This window comes from Phocoena sinus, chromosome 12 (assembly GCF_008692025.1).
Source record: "Phocoena sinus isolate mPhoSin1 chromosome 12, mPhoSin1.pri, whole genome shotgun sequence".
Lineage (NCBI taxonomy): Eukaryota > Metazoa > Chordata > Mammalia > Artiodactyla > Phocoenidae > Phocoena > Phocoena sinus.
In genome coordinates, this window is record NC_045774.1 from 69,559,587 (window position 1) to 69,585,003 (window position 25,417).

The 25,417-nt window shown below is 34.5% G+C and overlaps 1 protein-coding gene across 4 annotated transcripts in view; it reads right to left on the reverse strand.

Moving 5' to 3' along the window:
- The window catches only part of ZNF292 (zinc finger protein 292), a 91,995-nt gene that overhangs the window by 18,594 nt on the left and 47,984 nt on the right, over positions 1–25,417 (reverse strand). For 2 of the 4 annotated variants that reach the window (XM_032650899.1, XM_032650901.1), the window contains 5 exons: positions 24,969–25,123; positions 24,696–24,774; positions 22,278–22,413; positions 7,121–7,323; positions 538–674 (listed from right to left, as the gene is read on the reverse strand). In XM_032650899.1, coding sequence (XP_032506790.1) covers positions 538–674; positions 7,121–7,323; positions 22,278–22,413; positions 24,696–24,774; positions 24,969–25,123 — 710 coding nt within the window. Of the gene's footprint in view, positions 1–537; positions 675–1,156; positions 2,602–7,120; positions 7,324–22,277; positions 22,414–24,695; positions 24,775–24,968; positions 25,124–25,417 lie in introns of those variants that run through there. The other 2 variants (XM_032650902.1, XM_032650903.1) reach the window with 2 other exon arrangements.

The window sequence follows — 25,417 nt, forward strand, 5'->3', positions numbered from 1 at the left end:
TTAAGTGAAGTCATCATCTCTGTTAGCTGTATCCTCCCAAAGGATTATATATAACAGGTTTGCCCACTAGGAAATGTACCATGAAGTTAGTGAAGTAGAATGATACCTCACAGAAATGAACTATATTTCTATACATAAATCACTAGCAGCTAGTTATGTAGTAAAAAAGTCTGCAATATGCAGAGCAAAAATATACACATTAAGTCAGAGGTTGATTACATATCTGAAAAAATTTTTATTGTGGCATTAGACACAAGCCCTTCTTTCATCTTCCAACATTTAAAAATTAATCATAATTGATCATTATATGATCATTGCTGGTATACTAAGGAGTTGTGTGGTCCTTAATATAAAGTTTTTAAAGTTATAATATGAACTACTTGATAATCAGTTTGCACAGCATATAATATCTGAAAATAAGTTTTTTGTCTTTGTAACACTAAAAAGATTTTTAAAAATATGTTCTTAAGCTATCTGCACAACCTATCCTGTAATCTTATTGAACAAACTTCTCCTTTCAAAATAAAATCAACTCACCAAGCACAGTACATATCTCCTTGTTGAAGCTGACGTGATAAAAATGCAGTACATAAGACAAGAGCATTTTTTTCATCACCCTCAGATTCTAAGTTACAGATCATTTCTAGGGCATCTTTGCAATCAACTTCTGAAATCTACAGGGAAAGGATATAGAAATATGCCATAAAATGGTTTTATGTTAGAATATACAGTAATATACTTTATAATTTTTATTAGATATTTACAGATCATTTTCATCAGTAAAACCTCATTAACTCATACACTATCAATTCACAGTTTGTCATGACTAGCCTGCAGTTTAAAGAAATAATCTTCCTTCAAGTCAGAGAACCAACGATTTTCAAGACCTTTATAAGCATTCATTTACATGTAAATAACTAATGCTAATTATAAGCAACCTCTACCCATTAAATCAGGTCTATAATACTGAAAAAGAAAAGCTGCTACTTGTATTTCTTCCCATTTATCCAGTAATTTAAAAAGCATTAGAATCAGCAAAAAGACAGAAATGTCTACTGGATATAGACTAGAAAAACAAAGTGTCTATTTATTGGAGGGAAAAAAAGTATAATATGAAACATTTTATGTAGCTATACCACTTTTAAATGAAGCTCACCTCAGTTTTCTATACATCTCCATTATTTTTCTTTTCATATAAATTCATTCCATCTCAAAGCTTGTCAACAGTCATGCATGCATAAGTATAACCTAGATGAAGGCAACTTGCTTCATTTAATTATGCACTTACATCTAATGCTTATTTTTTAAAATTAAAATTTATAACCTCATTACAATGATTTACTACATGAAACAGAATTTACCTATGATCTCTACAAGTATTTGTTGTAAGATAAGGATTTGACAAACAGCATACAGTCACAAATCACTGGTGTTCCACAGAATTAGAAAGATTAATTCCAACATGGTACAACTGACAAATGGCAAAAATAATTGAAGATTAATACAGACCACTAGCACCCATGTACCACAGAGGTAACTATACACCTCCTTGTCGATCTTCTATGTCTCATTACTTTTTGAGTACGGGAAAAATGTGTGTGTGTATGTGTAAAATGTAACATGTTTAGGATTAAACAAGTGTCTGAATGGGAATGAGGGTAATCTTGAGGTTGATCTTTGGTAATGAGGATAACGATTGCACGGGGATAGATTCAGAGGTTCCATTTTATACATTACACTGAGCTAGAAAATACTAGGATAAGAAAAGACCTAACTCCAAGTCTATGTGTTTAACAACAATGATTTCTTAAAGGAAGTATGAAGTTAGTGTCAGAGTTATGACTGAAACCTAAGTCCTGGAACTCCCTGGCACAGTACTCTTTCCACTACTCCTGTCTGCCTCTTTCTTCCAAATCTTTATCTCTAAGTGACCCTATGTAAACAAACACAAAAAGGGATGAACAATATATATTTATACAATTAACATTTTCAAATATCTACAATAAGTTAAATGCATTGTTAGACATTTTATATATGTATGTAATTATTATTTAATCATAACTTTTCTACTAGGTAGGTATCATTAACATTTTATACATAAGATGTCAATAAACACAGTAAATAGCAGCTACTATTATTATTCATTTATTTGTGCCAGCTTCTTCAGAAATAGCATTGTTAATCAACATGATAGCTTGCCTGGTAAATACTATTTCTTTATAGAGATAAGACTCAGAGAGGTTAAGTTACTTGCTCAAAGTTACCTGCTTAATTAGCAGAGTCAAGATTTCAACCCAGGTCTCGCTTCAAAGTCTGTGCTCTTTCTAGAATTCTACATGCACAAGCATACTGAGGGTCTTTCTTACTAAATATTGATTCTACATGTTCAGGTTTAACAAAAATTCTTACATCCTGAAAGTCTGATTTATTTTGAATCAAATATTTTTTTGTTGTCCTTCTAAAACCTAAGCCATTCTTATTGAATTCTCATATAATGCAAAATGTGTACATTATATATAAGGAAAGAAATTTATTTTCCCAATGATATTACCTACATTAGCTTATACTTAAGAATTAAAAATATAGGGCTTCTCTGGTGGCGCAGTGGTTGAGAGTCCGCCTGCCGATGCAGGGGACACAGGTTCGTGCCCCGGTCTGGGAAGATCCCACATGCTGCGGAGCGGCTGGGCCCGTGAGCCATGGCCGCTGGGCCTGCGCGTCCGGAGCCTGTGCTCCGCAACGGGAGAGGCCACAACAGTGAGAGGCCCACATAATGCAAAAAAAAAAAAAAATATATATATATATATATTTATATATATTTGTATCTATGTAAGGTAGCCTCTATAAATTTATCCACATATATACAACATACCAACTGAAACATCTGCTATATTCAATAATACAGAAAACCTCACTTTTTATAGGTATACTAAGGAAACAATTTTACTATGTACTATTTGATAGCCTTCATTCCCGATTTGCCACTAGGTGGCCCACTTGAAAAAAATAGGACACTAAAGAGAAAATGAAACCTAAACTAATAAATGGCTTAATTAAAATTGTGCAAGTGAAATACAGGTCAAATTTAGCCATCAATGAGCAAGAATTATTTTTTATAATCCAAGGCAGCATAAAGTAAGGATTACCAATATATTACCTATATAAGAACTATTTATACATTACAGATAGCTATTTTGTATTGCTCTGAAAAATGAGTAAAAATCTAATACCAGAAAATTTAGAAATATGAATAAAAATTTTAAAGCCAATTAAAATGATCTGTTTGTTAAAGATACACTATGCTAAATCCCTTTGTAAAGCATAAAAATCATTTCAAAAATGTGAATAATGACTTCCATGTTTTAATATGGCTCTTTCTATAAGATATCCAAAAAATATACAACACTTCATCAATATTTTACATACATTTACCAAGTATACTTTTAAAATGTATTGGCTTTAACATATTTTAGGAATAGTCTTGCTTATCAAAATGAAATTGCTTTCCATCTAGAAAGGGACTTAAATGGTAAACCTGTCACATTAAAATAATTAGCTACTGTTTGTTTTTGTTTTATACTCTCAGGGTAGCAAAATCTTAGGCTAGGGGCTTCTCTGGTGGCGCCGTGGTTGAGAGTCCACCTGCCGATGCAGGGGACATGGGTTCGTGCCCCGGTCTGGGAAGATTCCACATACTGCGGAGCGGTTGGGCCCGTGAGCCATGGCCGTTGACCCTGTGCGTCCGGAGCCTGTGCTGTGCAACAGGAGAGGCCACAACAGTGAGAGGCCCGCGTACGGCAAAAAAAAAAAAAAAAATCTTAGACTAGATTTAAAAGACGAATAATCTATAGTGTTAGGAAAGAAAAAAACTTCATATACTGTTTATGGGAGTATATACACTGGTATAATCTTTTTTTGGATGGTAGTATGGCCCTATTTATTAATTTAAGATGTGTAGGTTCTTTGATCCAGCAATTCCACTTACAGAAATTTATCCTACCAGTATACCCCCAAGAAAAATGAAAGGATGTATGGACAAGGCAACAATTTAAATGTCCCCTAGTTTGGCTAAGATATTATTATAAATCTATACTATGGAATTATGCAGCCATGAGAAAGAATGAGGTTGATCTATAAGAAATAATATGGAGGGGCTTCCCTGGTGGCGCAGTGGTTGAGAGTCCACCTGCTAATGCAGGGGAAAACGGGTTTGTGCCCCGGTCCGGGAGGATCCCACATGCGGCAGAGCGGCTGGGCCCGTGAGCCATGGCCGCTGAACCTGCGCATCCAGAGCCTGTGCTCCGCAATGAGAGACGCCACAACAGTGAGAAGCCCACGTACCGCAAAAAAAAAAAAAAAAAAAAAGAAATGATATGGAAAGATGTCCAAACTAAGAGGAGGAAGACCAGCAGCCAGGGTATGTGTAAGTATGTTTAAAGTGTGTGTGTGTATGTAAAAATATCAGAAATATCAAATTTCACACTTAATGATTAGTCAGAGGAGTATTAAATGTGGAAATAATGGTTAGAGAGACACAAGGTAGATTTTACTTTTTTAACATCTATGTTTATTTTGACGACAAAACCAGTAAATACTGGATATAAAATAAACAACGCTAACTTCATTTTTACACCTACACCAAGAATTCAGGCCAAAGTCCCTTCTAGAGAAGCCAGATAAACATTCATCTCAGTCCCATTCCTCTGCTACCTCTATCACACTGAAAGTGTCCTGAGAAATAGTCAATCCCTTGTCTACTGGCTCACTTGGACAAGGATTTCCTCGAAAGGACTATAGATCCAGACCATGGCTGACTCTTTCCAACATCTATGCCTGCCTACTCTAAGGAATGGGTAAAGATCTCAAATGTTTACAAGAACCAGACAGGTAAAGTGAATGTTTGAAGCGGGTCATGTAGCATACCTCTTCTGAAGGGGGCAATGTCTGGGCAATTGTTCCAAAGTGATTACCTTTCCTTGGGGCAGAAATAATAACTTACTCCACTTGGAACAATGAAGAACCAGTTTCTATATGTTTGCAATAGAAACATAAAAGAGTAATCAAACAATCTCTAAGCAAAAAGGGATTTTTAACAAGGAATGTGTAGACTTACACATATCCCATCCTGTTCTACACTATGGGATCTAGTTTTGTTCCTGGGGTGGGAAAGAGACTTGAGCGAACTCTGCTTAAAGAACATGAAATATCTTAATTCCACCTGCTTAACAAGAGAAGGAAAAAATAATTTCGTATGACATCAGAGATACCCAGGGTCTTCAGAGGGAATTTTTCTGAGGCTCTCCCAGAGTAGGCTGGGCTGCTGGTACTTAACTCTGGATAATTAGACCAAAAGGGAATTTAGGTTCAGTATTACAAGATTTTTTGATTATTCAAGACAGCTAGAAATAGAGATTTTTCCTGGAGATTACAAATTCATAGTCTTCAACTTCAAACAGGACTTTCAAAGTTAACCTAACCACCCTGTCTTTAGATAGATTCCTACTAGAAGGTATGCTTCTTTAGGGTAGGACCTATGCCTTACTTTTAAATCCCCTCAGTGTTTAGACAGCACACATCTCTTAATAAAATCTGCTGAAGGAAGGATGGACGGATGGACAGATTGACTTAAGGGCTGGGACTGAACTGATAATGAAAACTTTAGTGGAGCTGAAAAATATCTAAAATGCAGCATCACAATAACTAATTTATTTAAAGACTAAAAAACAATGTTACACACATTTCAAAGGCTGTTATCCCAAGAAACTTGATACAGCTGCTAATGAACTTGTCTACAAAGTTATCCTGAACTAATAAGAAATTTTCTATCTTCTATTTAGCTCCTGTTATACAGCGATTAAAAAGCCATTACCTGAGACAAAAGAGAAATTATTAAACAAAATAACAGCTAAGGTCTAAACTTAATGATATCTCCCCTAAGCTAGAGCCCTTGGCTCTACTCCACCCGGCCTAGAAATTACCTGGAATCACTCTCCCAGTATCCTCATTATCCTCAACATACACAACAGGCTTATTTCTAATCTCAGTCCAAGGCTATCATCTTCCTCTTTATTTTCTATTCTCAAGAAAAGTCAATCAACATTATAATTACAGCCTCTAACCTCATGTAGGCATTTAGCTTTCTGTCTGAGGTTATCCTCCTTCTGAACTCTGATTACAATCTCTCTCTGACTACTCAGAGGATCATGCATGCTCTGTTAACTGTCTTCTCTGTTGTTTATCTCAGCTTCTCTCTTTGTATATCCTAAAATCTGTCCCACAATCCCTTTGTTCTCCATCCTCTATCGCTCTGGAGTCGAAAGATATGTATATTAGAGATGTAAGGCACATATACATTAAATGTTCACACAACACTGTCCAATGTATTATAGTTTTATCTGTACTCTTTATATACATATTCCCTGCTTTTTGATCAACAACTTTCAATTCTCCTACCCTGTCTCCAACTTCACTTTGGAATTATGAGTCCTCCAATTGCAAAATTCCCATTTGGATCATGATTCTACTTTTTGAATTCTGTGGTATAAAATACACAAATACATGAATACTATGCTTTATGCCAACTAGAAGTAAAAAAAAAAAACAGAATCACCTGTCTTACAAAGAAAAAGTTTTACATTAAATACGCAAATAAAATATTTACATATATAGATAAAGAGAGAAAGATATATAGAGAGAGAAAGAGAGAGAGAAAGAGAGACAGAAAGTATTCCTAGCAGGAAGTCATATAAAATTTTTAAGTTACTTAAATTAGCCAGTTAGAAAAAAATCTCCAAGTATCTTTAAGTCAGGTAAAACTGAAATTAAGGCCCAAACACTAACAAATATAAACATCCTAACTAAATTAAGCTACCGCCATCTTTCCCATAATTTAGCCAAAGAAGTTAAAAGAGCCAAATTATTTAAAATAGAAGCCAGGTGAAATGTTTACATATAACTTTGAAAGCTGCTTAGAATCACTATCTAAGAGCACACCCCAGATCTAAGACTGACAACAATGGCTCTTCACTAAGAGAAATGGAAGTCAAAGACATTCTAATCTAATTAAAAATTATTTTCTTCACTTTAAAAAATAATTACTAACAAAAGAAAACATACTCACCTCTTCGATTAACTTTTCATTCGGTGATGATGTACAAAGACAGACAAGGTAAGTTTGCTTAAAACTACCTTTTGTACCAATCTCTGGATGGTCAGAACACAGCTTTGCTAGAGCAGTTGCTTGACTTAACTGATCTGTTTTGATTAGATGTTTAATTCTCATATCCAACAAGATGGGACCCTCAAAAGCTAAAAATTCATTCACTTTAAAAAACAAGACATAATAGATTATTAACATTTGGTAATCGTTCACTTGCAATACAAATACTTACAAGGAATATTTTTTTAAAGCACAGAAACGAAAACTCTTTTTTGTTGTTGTTGCAGTTTCCTATTACTCTCAGGCTATCACAAAATACTTGACCTTATAAGCAGGAGTTACGCTGCTAACTTTTTAGAGCTGCATTAAATATTTTTGCCCCTGAAAGTACCATTTACAATGAGGTGAGTTAAATTCCTGATTATAAAAATAATTTTACATTGAATTCCGAAACTCATTGTTTTTAAAATAATACTAAATTCTTTTCCCCACAGCATTTATTCTTGAATACCAGGCGTTAGCATTTCTAGAAATTTGCAGTTAGGACATTACACACTTACATGGGAAACCACAAAAGGATGTTTGGATATTCAAGAAGATGAAATTCAGCTAATATTGTGTTCAATACTGTTCATGTATTTTTCATTTTACAAAGGTGAAGTCTACCTTGCCTTAATGAGTGTTGTAGAACAAATTTAAATATCTACGGAAAAATAAATAAGGGGGTGGGGGTAGTCTGCTGAAAGTTCTGTGGGTTTTTAAAATACCAATCAACAAACCTCAACACTCGCTTAAGACCCACTAATGCATAATAAATTTCTGTTCTGTTGAAATCTTAAATTTCCTAGTGCTTGTTTGATCAACTACAAATAAAAATTTAACTTTTTTTTTTTGGTGAAGGAGATTTTAAATTTTAACAAATGCAAATTTAAACTTTTCCCTAAGTTTTCTTTACCAGGATGAAAATCGTGTTTAAAAATTTACTTGGTGATGGCTAGCTGGAAACCTTTGGAAGGCTTTCAGTAATAAAATTTTAAATGCCCTATAAACACTATAAAATACACAATTTCTCATTTGTGAACAGACTGGGAGACATGTCTAGTGAGTAAGTTTTGGGTTAGAAGATGGAAAATAAGAGATGTTTTTCTCTTCTTTAAATGTCCTTTCCTACCCTCTAGTACCTTTATTTTTTAGATCTAACTGTACTCCACTATGAAAATACTCTTCTATAAAATAGTATGATTATGGCTCCTCAGTATTAAAACCATGAGCATGTAAGCAATTTAACATAGGATCACAAATTTCATCCTTTTCTAGACCTTTGTATCTGCTACTCTCTATTCTTTACATATTAAACTAAACCAAAAAGTATAAAGACTGAACACAGATAAATAACACTATCTGCATAACCCTCTGGTGCCTCTGATGATATGTCTGACATATACAGGGCATTACTTTTCTTTTTTTAATATGACACGATCCTGGTTAAGACAGTTATATATGGCAAATATCTTTTCACAGTTTAGTTCAATGGCCAAAGTAAAATCTGTAAAGATTTTCAATGACAAATTTAAGGCAAGAGAGTTAAAATCAAGTTATTCCAGCTATAAGTCACAGACTTTAAAATACAGCTTGAGTTTCCAGGAAACTCTAGCAATAAAAAGTCTGGGAATTATTTCAAATACTCCCACAAAAATTCATAATCAACAAACTCTGAAGATCATGGCAAAGACATTATTTAAAGGTGGCAAGTTTTTTTAAACAAAACTAATGACAATCTTAATAGGAGGAATTTCAAATAGTCCCTAAAATCTCAAAGAGCAGCATGTATAGTTAGAATGACAATTACACAAAATAATTTCTGTACTAACAAGTATAGCAGAATATATGCTATTATTATACATTCCAAAACATACTTGTGTGTGTGTGTGTTTTTAAACAATGGGAAACCTTTGCCACACTTAGGGCAAAATTGATTTCAAAGAAATACAGAATATTAGAGCAGAAGGAACTTTATAGATCACTTTGCCCAGCTCCATCATTTGGCAGATGAGTAAACTGAGGCTCACAGAAGGCAAGTGACTTTCTAGGGTCATAAAGCCAGTTAATGACAGAACCAGGACCAGAATAATGGGGTCTTGCAACTTCCACCTTAACACAGTGGTGTGATGAGAAAAAAATAAAAATTCTTATTTAACTAGTGTGTTTACTAGTTATCAGAACAGCACTACATAGCAGTAAAGAGCTGTGAAGTAGCATTAGCTTTTAAAGGAAAATAATAATGTATCCTGAAGCTCATGTTTCAAACAGATCAAAATTAGATTACATTCAACAATACTCAATTCAGAACTTCCCCCTCAGGGGAGGGAAACTCACTCCCCTCACTTTTCTCCATTTTTCTTTTACACTTTCCTTGTCCCAATTCCTCTGTATCTTTCTCTATTTCTCTCTACTCCAGGACATGTTTTCCTTACAGTTATAATAGCACATCAAAGACTACCAGACTTATGAAAAAAGTTTTGTTATCTTTATCCTTGACTACCTAGTCACATCAAATTTCACTCCCTACCCTGCTTTACCCATCCCCATCCCAGAAAATGAAAAAATACCTTGAATTTTACTTGTGTAGCCTTTTTATCTATTTTGTCTGTATTTATGTACTTGGGGGAAAAAAGCAGGTTTACTACATTCAAGCCTATCGAGAGCTGGATGACATAAAATGGCAATGTAAATGAATAATATTCAGCCAGTTCAATTAAGAAAGTAATAATGGCCTTCTTTCCATAAAATGCTACTTACATAATAGTAAAAAAGAAAAACATGGAAGATAATTTTAAATATATTACAATATATATGTTGAATATTTGCGATAAATCTTTACCCAAATATTAACTGATCATGTACCATGCACCAAAACTTAGGACTAGGTCCTGGATTCCCCCCCAAAGTGGAGTCAACCTGTTTACTGGGTGTGTATCTCCACACTTAGATTTGCTCACAATTCCCCTTGCAGTATCTCTGGGTAGCTGTTTCACAAGCATCTCAAACTCTGCATACAAACATCTCTATACCACAATATGTGGTACCTCAGCCCAGAACTAAGAGTTGGCATTAAAGTTCTTCTCTTCTGCCTCTTCCTCATCCTAACCTACAATCCACCATATAATCCTGTCACTTCTAACTCCTAAGTACTCAATTCTATTCATTTTTCTCAATCCCTACGCCAACCACTCACTCACCCCCACCTCCCAGCCCAAATCATTTATCTATCAGACCACTTTGTTGCACTCTACTAGTCTTCTGCAGCCACTCTTACTCTTTCCATCACATCTCCACTAGGATGCAGGGTGCCTTTTCTTTTTCCTAAAGCACACGCTGGACTGTCTTCTCCTAGTTAAAACCCCCAAGTGGTGTCCCTTTGACTTCAAAGGGTAAATTCCAAAATTACCATCATGGCCTACATGAATCTGCATCATCTATTCCTTTTAAAAATACAATTTATATTTTCTCTTAAAATTTATTCAGCAAGATCGATTGGGCAAGAAATAAAAGGCATCCAAACTGGAAAGGAAGAAATAAAATCATCTGATTGCAGATGGCATAATCTTATAGGTAGAAAACCCTAAAGATTCTACCCAAAAAACAAAAAACTATTAGAACTAATAAACGAATTTAGCAAAGTTGTAGGATATAAAAATCAAAACACAAAAATAAGTTGCATTTCTATTCACTAACAATGAACAATCTGAAAAGGAAATTCAGAAAACAATTCCATTTATAATAGCAACAAAAAGAATAAAGTACTTTGGAATACACCTAACCAAGAGAGTGAAAGACTCGTACACTAAAACCTACAAAACATTGCTGAAAGAAATTAAAGAAGACACAAGTAAATGGAAAGATGCCCATGTTCATGGACTGGAAGACTTAATACTGTTAAGATGTCCAACTACCCAAAGCAATCTACAGATTCTATGTAATCCCAACAAAACTGCAATGGCTATTTTGTAGAGATAGGAAAATTTATCCTAAAATTCATATGGAATCTTAAGGGACCCCAAACAGCCAAAACAATTTTGAAAAAGAACAAAGTTGGAGGTCTCACACTTCCTCACTTCAAATATACTACAAAGCTAATCAAAACTGGCACACAGATAGGCATGTAGGCGATGCAACAGAATAGAAAAAACTCAGAAATAAACCCTCACCATATGGTCAAATAATCTTCAACGAGGTGCCAAGGCCACTCAACAGAAAAATGATAGTCTTTTCAACAAATGGTGTTGGGAAAACTGGATATCCACATGCAGGAGAATGAAGCTGGACCCTTATCTTACACCATATAAAAAAACAAACCTGGCCTTCCCTGGTGGTCCAGTGGTTAAGACTCTGTGCTTCCACTGCAGGGGGTGCAAGTTCGATCCCTGGCTGGGGAACTAAGATCCCACATGCCACAAGGTGTGGCCAAAAATATAATAAAATTAAAAAACAAACAAAAAAAACCTGAAATGAATTAAAGACCTAAATGTAAGACCCAAAACTATAAAATTCCTAGAAGAAAACAATAGGGAAAAGCATCAAGATACTGGATTTGACAATGACTTATTGGATGTGATAAGAAGGTATAAACAACAACAACAAAAAAAACAAATGAGACTACATCAAAGTTAACTTTTACATATCAAAGGACAGAAGCAACAGAGTGAAAAGGCAATCTACAGAATGGGAGAAAATATATGCAAATCATATCTGATAAGGGGTTAATGTCCAGAATATATAAAGAACTCCTACAACTCAACAACAAAAACCAAATAATCCAATTGAAAATGGGCAAAGGATCTGAATAGACATTTCTCTGAAGATGATATACAAATGGCCAACAAGCATATGAAAAAATGCTCAACGTCACTAATCACCAGAGAAATACAAACCAAAGCTACAATGAGGTATCACTTCACAGCCAAAAGAATGTCTATTATCAAAAACAAAACAAAACAAAAAAACAGAAAATAAGTGTTGGTGAGGATGTGGAAGAATTAGAACCTTTGTGCACTATTGACAGGACTATAAAATGATGCAACCTCTAAGGGAAACAGGCTATAAGTTCCTCAGAAAATTAGAAATAGAACTACCATGTGGTCCAGCTATCCCACTTATGGTTATGTGCACAAAAGAAGTGAAAGGAGGGTCTCAGAGAGATATCTGCACTCCCATGTTCATAGTAGCACTACTCACAAGGGCCAAGAGGCAGAAGCAACCCAATGTCCATCAATAGATAAATGGATAAACAAATGTGGTATATACATATGATGCAGTATTATTCACCTTTAAAAAAGAAGGAAATCCTGACACATGCTACAACACAGTTGAATCTCGAGGACATTATGCTAAGTGAAATAAGCCACTCATAAAAAGGTAAATACAGTATGATTCCACTTATATGACGTACCTAAAGTAGTCAAAGTCATAGAAACAAAAAGTAGAATGTTGATTAACCAGGGGCTGGAAATGAAGGATGGGGAAAGGGGGGAGTTGTTGTTTAAAACAGGGCTTAATTTTGCAAGATGAAAGTTTTGGAGATCTGTTTCAAAACATTATGAACATACTTAACACTACTGAACTGTACACTTCGAAATGATTAAATGGTACATTTTATGTTGTTTTTTTACAAGAAAAAAATGCATTAAAAATCAATTCAGCATTGTTAGACAAAAAAATCCAAATTCAGAAATTTAATAAAAACATAACACTTTAAGCTCTACATCAGTGATTCTTAACCCTGGCTGTACAATTATCTTGACTTCTAAAAAGTACTAATGCCTGGGGCTCAAACCCAGAGACTCTAATTTAATCGGTCTGTGGTAGGTCTCCAGCACCGGTATGTCTAAAAAACTCTCCAGGCGATTTAAGCACTGCCAGGATTAAGAACCACTGCTCTAAGGTAACTATATTTCAGTGTTCAAATTACCAGTGAGGGATAGTCTTAATCTTCACCTGACCTCTCACCTTTTCCTGGAAGAACAAGCTACATATACAATAAACAGAATTTTCACTTGAAGATTTCAGAATTTCTTAAATCATGTTGCTTGGTCATTAAGTCATTAAATTATGATCATAACTGATTCTTTGACATGACTGATATAAATCAGAATTCTTAAACATTAAAAAAATGTTCCATGATATAGATGAACCTAGTAAATATGTAACCCTAAAATTTGTGTGAAATAAGATTTAATTATTACTATTATATTTAATTAAATTCTGACAACTTTATCCATGTAACATCATTATGAAATATACTCATCACAACAGAAATAATGAATTTTTCTAGGATGTTTAGAAAAGCCAATGAGTGTATGTTTTAAAATCATTTTTAGTAAAAATAAAATCTTGGTGGTCACCATATTATATCTCATTATGTAATAGTAGAATATTATTAAGGTTAACAAAATGCAAAATAAAGCATCAGCCTGAAATGGGAGACTGAACACTTTCACAATCTTACTGCAGTTAAGTTCTATCAGCTTAATTCTATCCAGAGTCACTGATCCTCAATGATCTAAGGGTTATACACAAGTAAAACCTAAACACAAGGCAATCTAATTTAGCAGTGATTTTTAAAAATAAAATCTAAAATGCTCCACTGATTTATTTTTTATAACAAGGTCAGTTAAGAGCAAAAGGGAGAGACAAAGCAAAAAAAAAAAAACAAAAAAGACAACCAAATAGAAGCAAGTTAAGAAAACTGTATTTCTAAGAGTACTAAATGTATATAGTCTATAAGGTGTTCTTTTTAGTGACTTTCTGTAAGAAATGTCCTAACACACAAAAAAACTGTCAACAGATATAAGTCTAGGTCTCAGAATCACCCCTTTTGGTATTCTCTACATAGACAGGTAAAGATATAAACACACACATGAAAAATATAGGAAAAGTATCAATGAGCAAAAGAACTGGAGATTTACTATTAGAAAAGAAATTCAGCTGCATGCAATCAGATCTGGCCTCACATTATTTACCTGGAAATTATTAGTTACCATTTGTTCTCTCCTCCCATCTCCTCTCCCTTTAAAATATAATTACATTTTACATATGTTAATATCGGGTAAACCTAGCAGCACTTTTTCCCTGCTCATTTTAAAAGGCAAAGTTTATTACTGAAAAAAAGACTTATTTTCTCACAAAGCTCTGGAGGATTTATAAGTACTGTGGAAAAGCTGAAGCTTTAGAAATTTCCTTTGAAAACCAAGGGGTTCAAAAAAAAGAGAGAGAACCATAGGGCTTAGGAGTCAAGAAAGAACGGGCAAGCTGATAAAAATACAATTTATGCCATTGCAAATTATTCCAAAATAGAAGTGGAAGGGAAAGGGCTGAAGGAATTCAGTGTGACTGTTAATAGGGAGCTCTTTCAGAGTTTAGATTTTACAATAATGACATATACAAAAGAAGGAAAAGCAGCAGGCTCAGGACCAAGGATGTGTGCACCATGAGTGTCAGCACCAGTACTAACCTATGCGAACTGTTATTAAAGCTAAAACTCAAGATGACCCCTAGCTCACCAAAAAAGCTGAATGTAATCAAATTGGTGGAGATGGGTAACTTCTTCAGAAGGACCTGCTCCTTGGGTTTGATTATGTATTATTTATGATGACAGAGAAAAAGAGGATTCCTTTATTCTTATGGTGCTTCTGATAATAAGCTTTAAATTGAAAAGGTAGAACAAACAATGGAGAAAATGGAAATAGATGGGAAGATGTAATTTTCAAAACAGGGCTTAAGGTACATTTTGTAGACTAGAGGAATAGATATATTCCTAAGAGTCTCAAAATTAATATATTAAAAACATGGCTTGTGGGCTTCCCTGGTGGCGCAGTGGTTGAGAGTCCGCCTGCCGATGCAGGGGACACGGGTTCGTGCCCCGGTCCGGGAAGATCCCACATGCCGCAGAGTGGCTAGGCCTGTGAGCCATGGCTGCTAAGCCTGCGCGTCCGGAGCCTGTGCTCTGCAACGGGAGAGGCCACAACAGTGAGAGGCCCGTGTACCGCAAAAAAAACCAAAAAACATGGCTTGTGAGTGGTCAGGAAAAAAAGCATGACTGTTACGAGCGAAGACAGATTCATCAAACATAAATTAAGTTACATTTTTATAAAAGTTAATTCAAAATGTATCACAGACCCAAATATAAAATGCAAAACTATAAAACTTCTAGGAGAAAACAGGAGAAAAATCTATATGACCTTGGGTTTGGTAATTATTTTTAGATAAAACACCAAAAGCACAATCCATGAAAGAAAAAAAAGATAAGTTGGACTTTATTAAAATTTAAAACTTCTGTTCTCTGAAAGGCACTGTAAAGAAAAAGGACAAGCCACAGAGTAAACCGAATATATCTGCAAAACTCCTATCTGCTAAAGGACTTGCATCAAAATATAACAAAGAACTGTGACTCAACAAAAAGAAAACAATGGATGGACCTAGAGATTATCATACTGAGTGAAGTAAGTCAGAGAAAGACAAATATCGAATGGATACACTTACATGTGGAATCTAAAAAAATAGTACAAATGAACCTATTTACAAAACAGAAACAGAGTGATAGATGTAGAAAACAAACTTATGGTTACCAAGGGGGAAAGGGAGAGCAGGGATAAATTGGGAGATTGGGATTGACATGTACACACTACTATATATAAAATAGATAACTAATAAGGACCTACTGTTTAGCACAGGGAACTGTATTCAATACTCTGTAATGACCTATATGGGAAAAGAATCTAAAAAAGAGTGGATATATGTATATGTATAACTGATTCACTTTGCTGTACAGCAGAAACTAACACAACATTGTAAATCAACTATACTCCAATAAAAATTAAAAAGAAAATACGACACAATTAAAAAGTAGGCAGAAGATATAAATGGATGCCTCTCCCAAGAAGATATACAGATGGCGAATATTCATGTGAAAAGATGTGCAGTATCACTTGTCAGTACAGAAACACAAATTAAAACAACAATGGGATATCACTACACACCCATTAAAATGGCTAAAATTCCCAAAATAGACGCCACCAATTGCCAGTGAGAATGTAGAGCAACATGCAGAATAGTACAGTTTGGCAGTTTCTTACAAAGCAAAACATAGTCTTACCATATGACCTAGCAATCTTACTCCTAGGCATTTACCCAACTGATGTGAAAATTTATGTTCACACAAGAATTTGCATGCCAATGTTTATAGCAGTTTTATTCATAAATGCCCCAAACTGGCAGCAAACAAGATGTCCTTTAATAGGAGAATGGATAAACAAACTACAGTACATTCACACAATGGAATACTATTCAGCAATAAAAAGGAATGACCTATTAAGCCACACAAAGACATAGATGAATGTTACATGTATACTGCTAAGTGAAAGAAGCTAGACTGAAAAGTCTATAATTATACGACAGTCTCGAAAGAGCAATACTATAGAGATAGTAAGTGATCAGTAGTTGTCAGGTGTTCTGGAGAGGGTTGAATTAGTGAAGCACAATTAATTTTTTTTAGGGCAGTGAAACTATTCTGTATGATACTGTAATGGTGAATACATGATACTATGCATTGGTCAAAACCCACAGAACTTTACAGCATGAAGAAGGACTCAAGGTATACAAATTAAAAAAAGTATCTAGATGGTTGGGAAGTCCAGGATAGAACGTAGAATATGGCAAAAGAATCTGTCTTACAAATGTAATGAAAGAACTTCACTGAAAGAGGTGGGAAAATGGGGTGCTCACCTAACTTTGGATGAGTGGAGTCAGCAAGAATGCAAAGAGGAACTGTACCCACAGGGGTAGAGGTTATCAATTCTGAAACCACTATACATGTATACTAGGATTAAGTATATGGATGGCCAATGGTAAGAGAAGTAATTCTGAAAAGGCTACATACTGTATGATTCCAATTATATGACATTCTATTGAAGTAAGAGGTTACAGGTAAGCGAGAAGGCTAGAATGATCCATGTGATATAGATTAGAGTCGGAGACATCAGTATAAACTCTCACATTTAGTTTAATATAGATACAGCTGGTTACATACAGAAACATTTATAGATATGTGTACATACACAGATTAGTTATACTTACATATATTTTCTTACTTTGTCTGCTGAGAGGTCCTAGAGGCAATGACACCTCAGTAGCAATGAGCACACCCAATTACCAGGTCTTGGTTTCTAATATCAATACTATTCTCCAATAAAAGGAACTAGGGTTCCTTGGAGAAATAGCTGATTCTAGGATTAGGGCAGGAAATATGCACAATAAGCCTGGAGCATCTTGTAGTGCCAGAAAACTAGGAAGTATTCAAACAAAAAACATAACTCACAATGATGGGGTATGTCAAAGGGACACAGAAGTTAACTCAAAGAGTTCTTGGGAGCCAAAGCTGAACTATTTGAGCAACAAAATTAAGTAGTACTGGATTATCACCAAAGTATAAAAAAATATTCATGAGTCCATATTGACTAAACAGATAGACAGATAAGGAAGAAAAGACAAATCTCCTGTGGAGAACTCCAAATAATCTGTGCAGATACTGCCTCCTCGAGGAGGTGGAGCTTAACTCTCCACCTCTTAAGTGTGGGCTGTACAAGGTAACTTCTTTCCCAAGAGTACAGCATGGAAAGGGGGGGAAAAAGTAATTCCACAGTGGAGAAACCTGACAAACACACTGCCTCAGCCAGGTGACCAAGGTTAACACCAACAGTGAGAAATCATGTTGATTATATGTACCTTTGGTATGATGTGATGACAATGGCACTGTACCTCTGTGATCTTTCTCCCCCAGACCCATAAGCCCAGGTCTAATCATGAGAGCAACATTGGACAAATCCCAACTGAGGGGATACAAAATACCTGACCAGTACTCCTCAAAACTGCTAAGGTCATCAAAAACAAGGGAAGTCTGAAAAACTGTCACAGCCAAGAGGGGCCTAAGGAGATATGACAACTAAATGTAATATGGTATCTTGGGTGGGATCCTGGAACAGAAGAAGGACATTAGGTAAAAACTAAGGAAATGTGAATAAGGTATGGACTTTACTCAGTAACAAAGTATCGATATTGGTTTATTAATTGTAACAAATGTATCATGCTAATGTAAGATATTAACAGTTGGGAAAAATGGTTGTGGATTATTTGGAAACTCTTCACAATTTTTCTGTAAATCTAAAACTATTCTGAAATAAAAAGTTCATTTAAAAATTAATTAGATCAGACTAACCTCAATATTAAACAATCTTACTTAATACAACTCTAGCCAAGTACCTCTTGTGGTCTTTCATCAAATCCTGACAGACAAAAAGGAGAGCCATGGACCAGACATAAGGAAATAGGTGAATTTGATGAAACAACCATAATCAAACGGCATTGGCTAAAAGACTGAAGGGCAAGCAAGAAGATTTCTATAAGTATCCCATAGGGTAGGTTTTTGGATATGACCTTTTTAATGGTTATTATCGAGAACCTGGATGCCGGGCTTCCCTGGTGGCACAGTTGTTAAGAATCCACCCACCAATGCAGGGGACACAGGTTTGAGCCCTGGCCCAGGAAGATCCCACATGCCATGGAGCAACTAAGCCCGTGAATCACAACTACTGAGCCTGCACTCTAGAGCCCACGTGCCACAACTACTGAAGCCCGCGCTCCACAATGAGAAAAGCCACCGCAACGAGAAGCCCGTGCACTGCAACGAAGAGTAGCCCCCGCTCGCCACAACCAGAGAAAGCCCGCACACAGCAACAAAGAGACAACGCAGCCAAAAATAAAAATAAATAAATTAAAAAGAAAAAAAGAACGTGGATGCCAAGAGAGTGTATGCTAATAAGATCTGCTTAAACAGGAAAGGACAAAAATCTTGAATTAACAAAATCAACATTTTAAATGATATTGACAAGTTGCAGAGGCAGAATGGATCTAACACAGTGAAATTAAAAAGAAAAAAAAAAGACTACTTTGTGTGTGCCAAAACACAACATATAAAAATGTAAATAATTTAAGAGTAGTTTTCTTTTTTAATTTTTGTGATTTTAGTAACCTCGTTGAGTTGTGAGAATAAGGCCACCCAAAAAGGTAACGTCATCTTAAGTAACACTAAGATGAAGGGGATGAGAGTACCAATGACTTCAGAGCCTGCCAGATAGCATTTGGGGTACACATAAGTTTTGAGAATTACACATGAATAAGAACAACAAACAAAATGCACTAAAAGGTCAGGAATCATGACTGTAGATTTAAAATAATGCCACACCAGTACGGCTTTTAGTCTTTAGAATAAAAGAAGACTAAGTGTGGACATGATGACGATCCTTAAGCATCTCAATTGCTATGGCACGAAAGAGGGATTTGTACTTTGTTAGGTATGGCTTTAGGGGTAGCACTAGATCCAAAGGATGGCAACTCTAAGAATGTAGTTTTTCACAATTTACACAATGAATATTATCTAATAGCAGGCTATGAATGGACTGAATTACACAGTTACCATTCTCTAGAAGTCTTCAAGCAAAGGCCCATTTATTTATCAGTGATGTTTTAGAAGGGAGTTAAAATTGGGTAAAAAATAAATGGGCATTCAGTGCCTTTCCAATTCTGAGATGATAACTAAAGAAAAGCAAAAGTAATATGTAAGCCTAAAGATCCTGTGATATTCAATGGACATCTACTTGAATTATGCTGATTTAGTTATTAGAGTTATCTTATTCTAGGATACTAAAACCTTAAGGTGAAACCAGCATTTTTAATTTAGTCCCACACACTCTCAGACCCTAAATCAAAGAGCATTTCTTGGTTTATCTGGGCTTTAGTAGTTCTAAAATTAGTCAATAAAAATTAATTATTTAAAACAAGATTAAGTGGATCATCTACTGTTCAAATAGTACATCAAACCTTCAAAGGCTTTGTTATAAACAAACTAATGAGCACAGCTTATTATGGTGTACTGATTACTGTCTGAGCTCTAGCTCTTCTCATCAAACTTGCTATAGGCTAGTGTAGGGTAAACCAAGGGGCTGGATATATCATATAAAAAGCTAAAACTTCCACATGCTGTAGAAGCATCCAATTTGAAAATATAAATAAATTAGTATGTATGTGTAAAATGTTAATTCCTTCAAGTTTTTCAAAGGAGGAAATAAACATACACTTCTAGTCTATGTGATTACCCACAGAATAACTCCCACCAAAGAAGTATTCTAAATAACGGAGAACCAAGTAAAGATTACGGCTGCAGAGTCTCTCAGTCATGTAACATCTCTCTGGTTGCTTCACGAGTTGTAATGAAATCTGGCTACCTACAATCCATCTGTTATTGTAGAAACTCCTTTTGCCTGCACAGTCCAAATTATTCCAGTAGCTATGCCATGTGAAGACCATGGAATAAAGCAGCACAGAGATAGGCAAAGACATTTGTTAACAGAAACAACGTTAGGCACATTTAAACAAATAAGGAAACTGAGCACATATTCTTTTAAGGTAAATTTTAAATCTCTGCTAAGGTAAAGGTTCCATTTTCCTGCGTTAGCATAATGTGTGAGTTTGGCAAAGACAGTCTTCAGAAACCAACAACAGAAAAAAGGATTTAATTATTTAAGCTAGGTGCAATTTTATTTTATTAGGCTGGGTGCAACGTGGCATAATATAAAAAGGAGAGAAGCTGGGGACCTCACTTCAATTCCTGGCTCTGCCTCACATCACTGACAATGTGATGTAGAAAAGAACTCATCTTTCTGAGGCTCCATTTTCTCACCTATAAAATAGGGACAATAAAGATCCCACTTTTTCCCCAGGATCATTGTGAAGGCTAAATGAAACCAGGCACATAAAAGCACATTTCAAACTGTAAGGAACTATACAATGTAATCTGATATTATTATTAATATATCATATGTCCAATATTTCCAAAGCTGAGAAGACTAAAAAGTATAATTTGGTTACAGGAATAAAAACATGGTGGTGGTAATATATTGCGAATAAAAAACTAATATGACAAAGGCAAAACAACTCCAAGATTCTCAACTTTTAAATGTTGTTGTTGTTCTTCCTATTTTAAATAATGAGGGTCTGAGAACAATGTAGCTAATCTGTGGATATACATAAAGGAAGGGAGGTAATAAAAATAAACTTTTGGTGAAAACTAAGAAACAGATAACACTGCTAAAACTATCCAGAAATGGGGAGAAATGTTAAGAGGGGAGTCAGGTAGGAACAACCAGCTTGAAGAGAAGTTTCCAGATTAGCTGAGAAGCCTTTTGGTAAATATCAAAGTACCAGAAGAGTTAACAAATAATGAACGTACACTCCTTTCTCAGAGCCTTCAGAAATTGCTATCACATAGCAAAATACCTAGAGTTTGCCATCAGTCAACAAGAAAACATCAATAAACAATGGAAGAAGCTTATTTACTTCTCTAGTTAAATACCTTGGGAAAACTTGGGGTAGAATCTGGGCACTTTCCTAAATAATCTCAAGAAAAGTACCAACGACAATAATTGTGCTCTTCTTCGTAGCACATACAATTTTTGAATTCTGAACATTAAGTGTTATACATATTAGTGATTTAGCCATCTAATTCTGATAGGCTACCTGCCAGTTTGAGTGTGACTGGGATCTTTGTTGCCTAAGCTCATACAATAATAACAAAGCAGGATAAAGTTAAGTCTGAGAAAAAAAGCTGTTTGAGAAAGAGTACTAATCTCAGAGACAGAAGATTTGAGAGTTCCCGCATTAATTTCTTATTCTGAGGAAAATCATTTCACTACCCTGTTTCTGCTTCTCCATCTGTCAAATAAGTTAGTTATCAAATATAAGTTAGATTGCCACCTGTCAGGATGTTACAGAGGGAATTCCTCTGATCAAATAATGTTGAGGAAAAAAACTGTTACTCTAAGATTATATAATCCTATAAACACATCTTCCCCCAATAAAAAAAAGGTGAAGGGCCTCAAGCACCTCATATAAAATTTAATTAAATGGTCCTTCTTGGAATATCTTGAGATGAATTATATCAAAACAATTTTAAGTACTTATTTCTAGTCTAATGATTCTTTTTTTTCTCTCTGCTCTCTAGAAAATTTACCTTTATCCTTATCCAATGGTTCCTGGGAAAGAATAGTGCACAGTACCGGGTTTTTCCACACCCCAGTCTCTTGAGCTAGAGTAGCTAAAAAATGCAATTCACAGCTGCCATTCTCCATCAGCTTTTCATGAGCTACCTATAAATATTAAATAAACATCCAAAGAATTACAACAGATTTTCAAAAGCAAGCTTATCAGGCTTTAAATATAATACTAAACTTTTGAAAAATAAGACTTTTATCTTAAAATTTTCATGTCACATTACAAAGTGCTGAATCCTTTACTTCTGATTTTTAAAGATGAATCTCAAGGACAAGAATTATATTAATTATAAAATTTAAATAAATAAAATGTATTTCTAGAAATAAGTTCATATTATTTTCTCCCCAAAATCTAAACCGAGAGCAAAGTTATTTCTCAAGGAAGCTATTAGAGTATCCATAGCATGAAAGACCTTACACGTTTTATATCCTCTGTGTTAGTAAAAAATTTTCCAAAAAAACTTCTACCATTAACAAATGACAAATCTGCATCAAGGTCTAAGTGACAACTTGTATACACATATTTCAATAAAAGGGACTTATGAAAAGAAAACAACTAAATGTATGATTTTTCATTTATTCATGACATAGCCTTACAATATCCTATTAAAGCTGACACTGAATCTTGCTTACTTGTTGTTTACAAGTGTTCATGCAATTAGCATATTCTTCAGGTCACAAAAGACCAATAGTTTTAACTCAATTCAGAAAATGTTTATTGAGAATTTCTATGGGCAAAGTACCAAGGAAGAGAGCAACTAGTCCCTGCGTTTATGGGGCATATTATCCTCTAGTGGAGTAAAGAGATGCTTAAAAACAGTTAAAACACAGGCAAAATAAAACAAATGCTGTTAAGCAGGTATAAAATAAGCCCAAGGAAGCTCTGAAATGAAAGCAAAGTGTCATGGAAACTCTTAAAGCTGCACGCTGTGTTTGTATAAAAAGTCTATTCCTCAAAACCATAAAAATCTCACTGAACAAGTTCAAGTGCTTTAAGAAATTTTCTTTGAGCAACTGCTGAGAGCTCCATACTGGGATTTAAAGAGTTATTTCCTCCTCATTAAATCATATGAAAAAGTATCAAGTAGTGCTATTGTTTCAAAAAAGAAAGTTGAAAAGGTTTACCTTATGTTGACAAACAAAATTAATATGAGGAATTCAGTATTATATTTGTATATAAACTATTTATATAATTAATTCTGTGGTAGAGTGTATCTGAGTGCCAAACAATCAAAAAAAGTTCTGAGATAATCATTTACCTAAAAATAACCACTTGCTGGGAAAAAAAACCTGAGACAAAAGTTACTGATATGCTGAAGTACAAATTGCATGATCAAAAAGTTAGCTGCAATGTGACAAACACGACAAGACACTTTCAACAGTTATTAAGTATCTACCGACTATGTGTAAAACTCTATGTTGAATCCTTTGGAATAAAGGTATGAATCCTATCTTCAAGAATTTTGCACTTGATGTAATTTTAATATTTAATATTAAAATAGGAAAGTTGATTTCTCTAACTATAGTTTATTTCACATGCTTCTAAAATTTGAGACTAATCCTCTTTTAATATCTCTTATTTGGAAAAACATAAGGCCAAAAGATATTTTAAGAACTCTGGCTAGAGGAACAGAGAGACAACTATACTTTTTGAGACTAGTTGGCAGGAACATTCTTCTTAACTAACCAATTAATCAAACTTTACTTGAAGCTATAAAATATCCAGCACAATCTAGTGCTTAACAAAATTTAACATTCTTGAAATACTGCAAAACAACTAAGTGCTAAACTATGTAGTACTTTTATAAGTAGAATAACAGCCCTAAGTAACAGAGATAAGCATGTATTTTCAGATATAGGAGAAAAAGTATGGACTACGGAGTAAAGAATCTTGGTTAAAATAACTACTCTGATATTAGCTATACAAGTTTGGGCAGATAAATATTTTAGAGTTGAGCCTCAGTTTCCTCACCTTTAAAATGGGAAAAATATACCTACCCCCACAAAGTTTTCATAAGGATTAAATGAGATATGTTAAATTCTTATAAAGCATATTGCAATTTTCAACAATTAGTTAAACTGTTTCTAAATACAAATGAGGGCATTTTCTTTTGTGTTCCCTTACTGCTCTGGCAAAGTTCTAATTATCTGATCTTAAAGAACAGTGAAATATTCAACCAATCTACTTAAATGTATATATTCATTTAGCACACATCTATTGAGCACTGACTATATGCAAGACATTAATGTTAATAAGAACAGCAATTAATGTTTGTCATTACTTAAATCATTTAAAGTTTAACCAAATAATTTATTAAGAATAAAGAAAATTGCCATAAAATATACCTATATTAAATCTAGTAGGTAAATATTCTCACCTGCACCAGTGTCTGAAATTGTTCCCACTGTTTATCAGATAACTCAACAGGCAGACACAGTAAAAGGTCAACACAGCTTCTAAAAAACAAAAAGTTGGTAAGGATACAAATAATTACTAAAATTCAAAGTAAAATAAGATGAATAATTCTAATATCATCAGTAGACTGTCCATAACTAATCTATTTAAAATTAAACTATCATAAGATTTGAGATACAGAGTTAAAAACAAAAAAGCTAAATCTAATTTTTTATTTACTCAAAGGTCTACTCACAATGCCAAGCGTTCCAGAACCAATGCTACATTTTCACATTCAGAGGTAAGATAAGGTCGGGCTTTAACATAACTTTGGATAGCCACTGTGTATACCTCCAATAAAGGTAAAGGATCTTCTGAAGTTTTCCATTTCTCTGCATATTCAAGGAGTGTCTGTTTGGAAGGGATAATAAAAAGTATTCAACGTAAATAAAAATACATATTGATTAATCAACTGTTTTTCTTTCCTCCCTAAGAAATTTTGAGAAATAACTTTTATTTATAAAAACAAAAAGCAGGTTATACTGATTAAAATATTGAAAGTAATAAAGCCGTAATCTTATTTCCAGCAGCTCTTTGTAGGAGACAAGATTAGTGTTAATTCATCCAACAATAGCATCTTTTCATGAAGTTTGGTTTTAAATAGTGAAAGCATTATCTCCTCTCTTTCCAAGTCAAAATCCACCC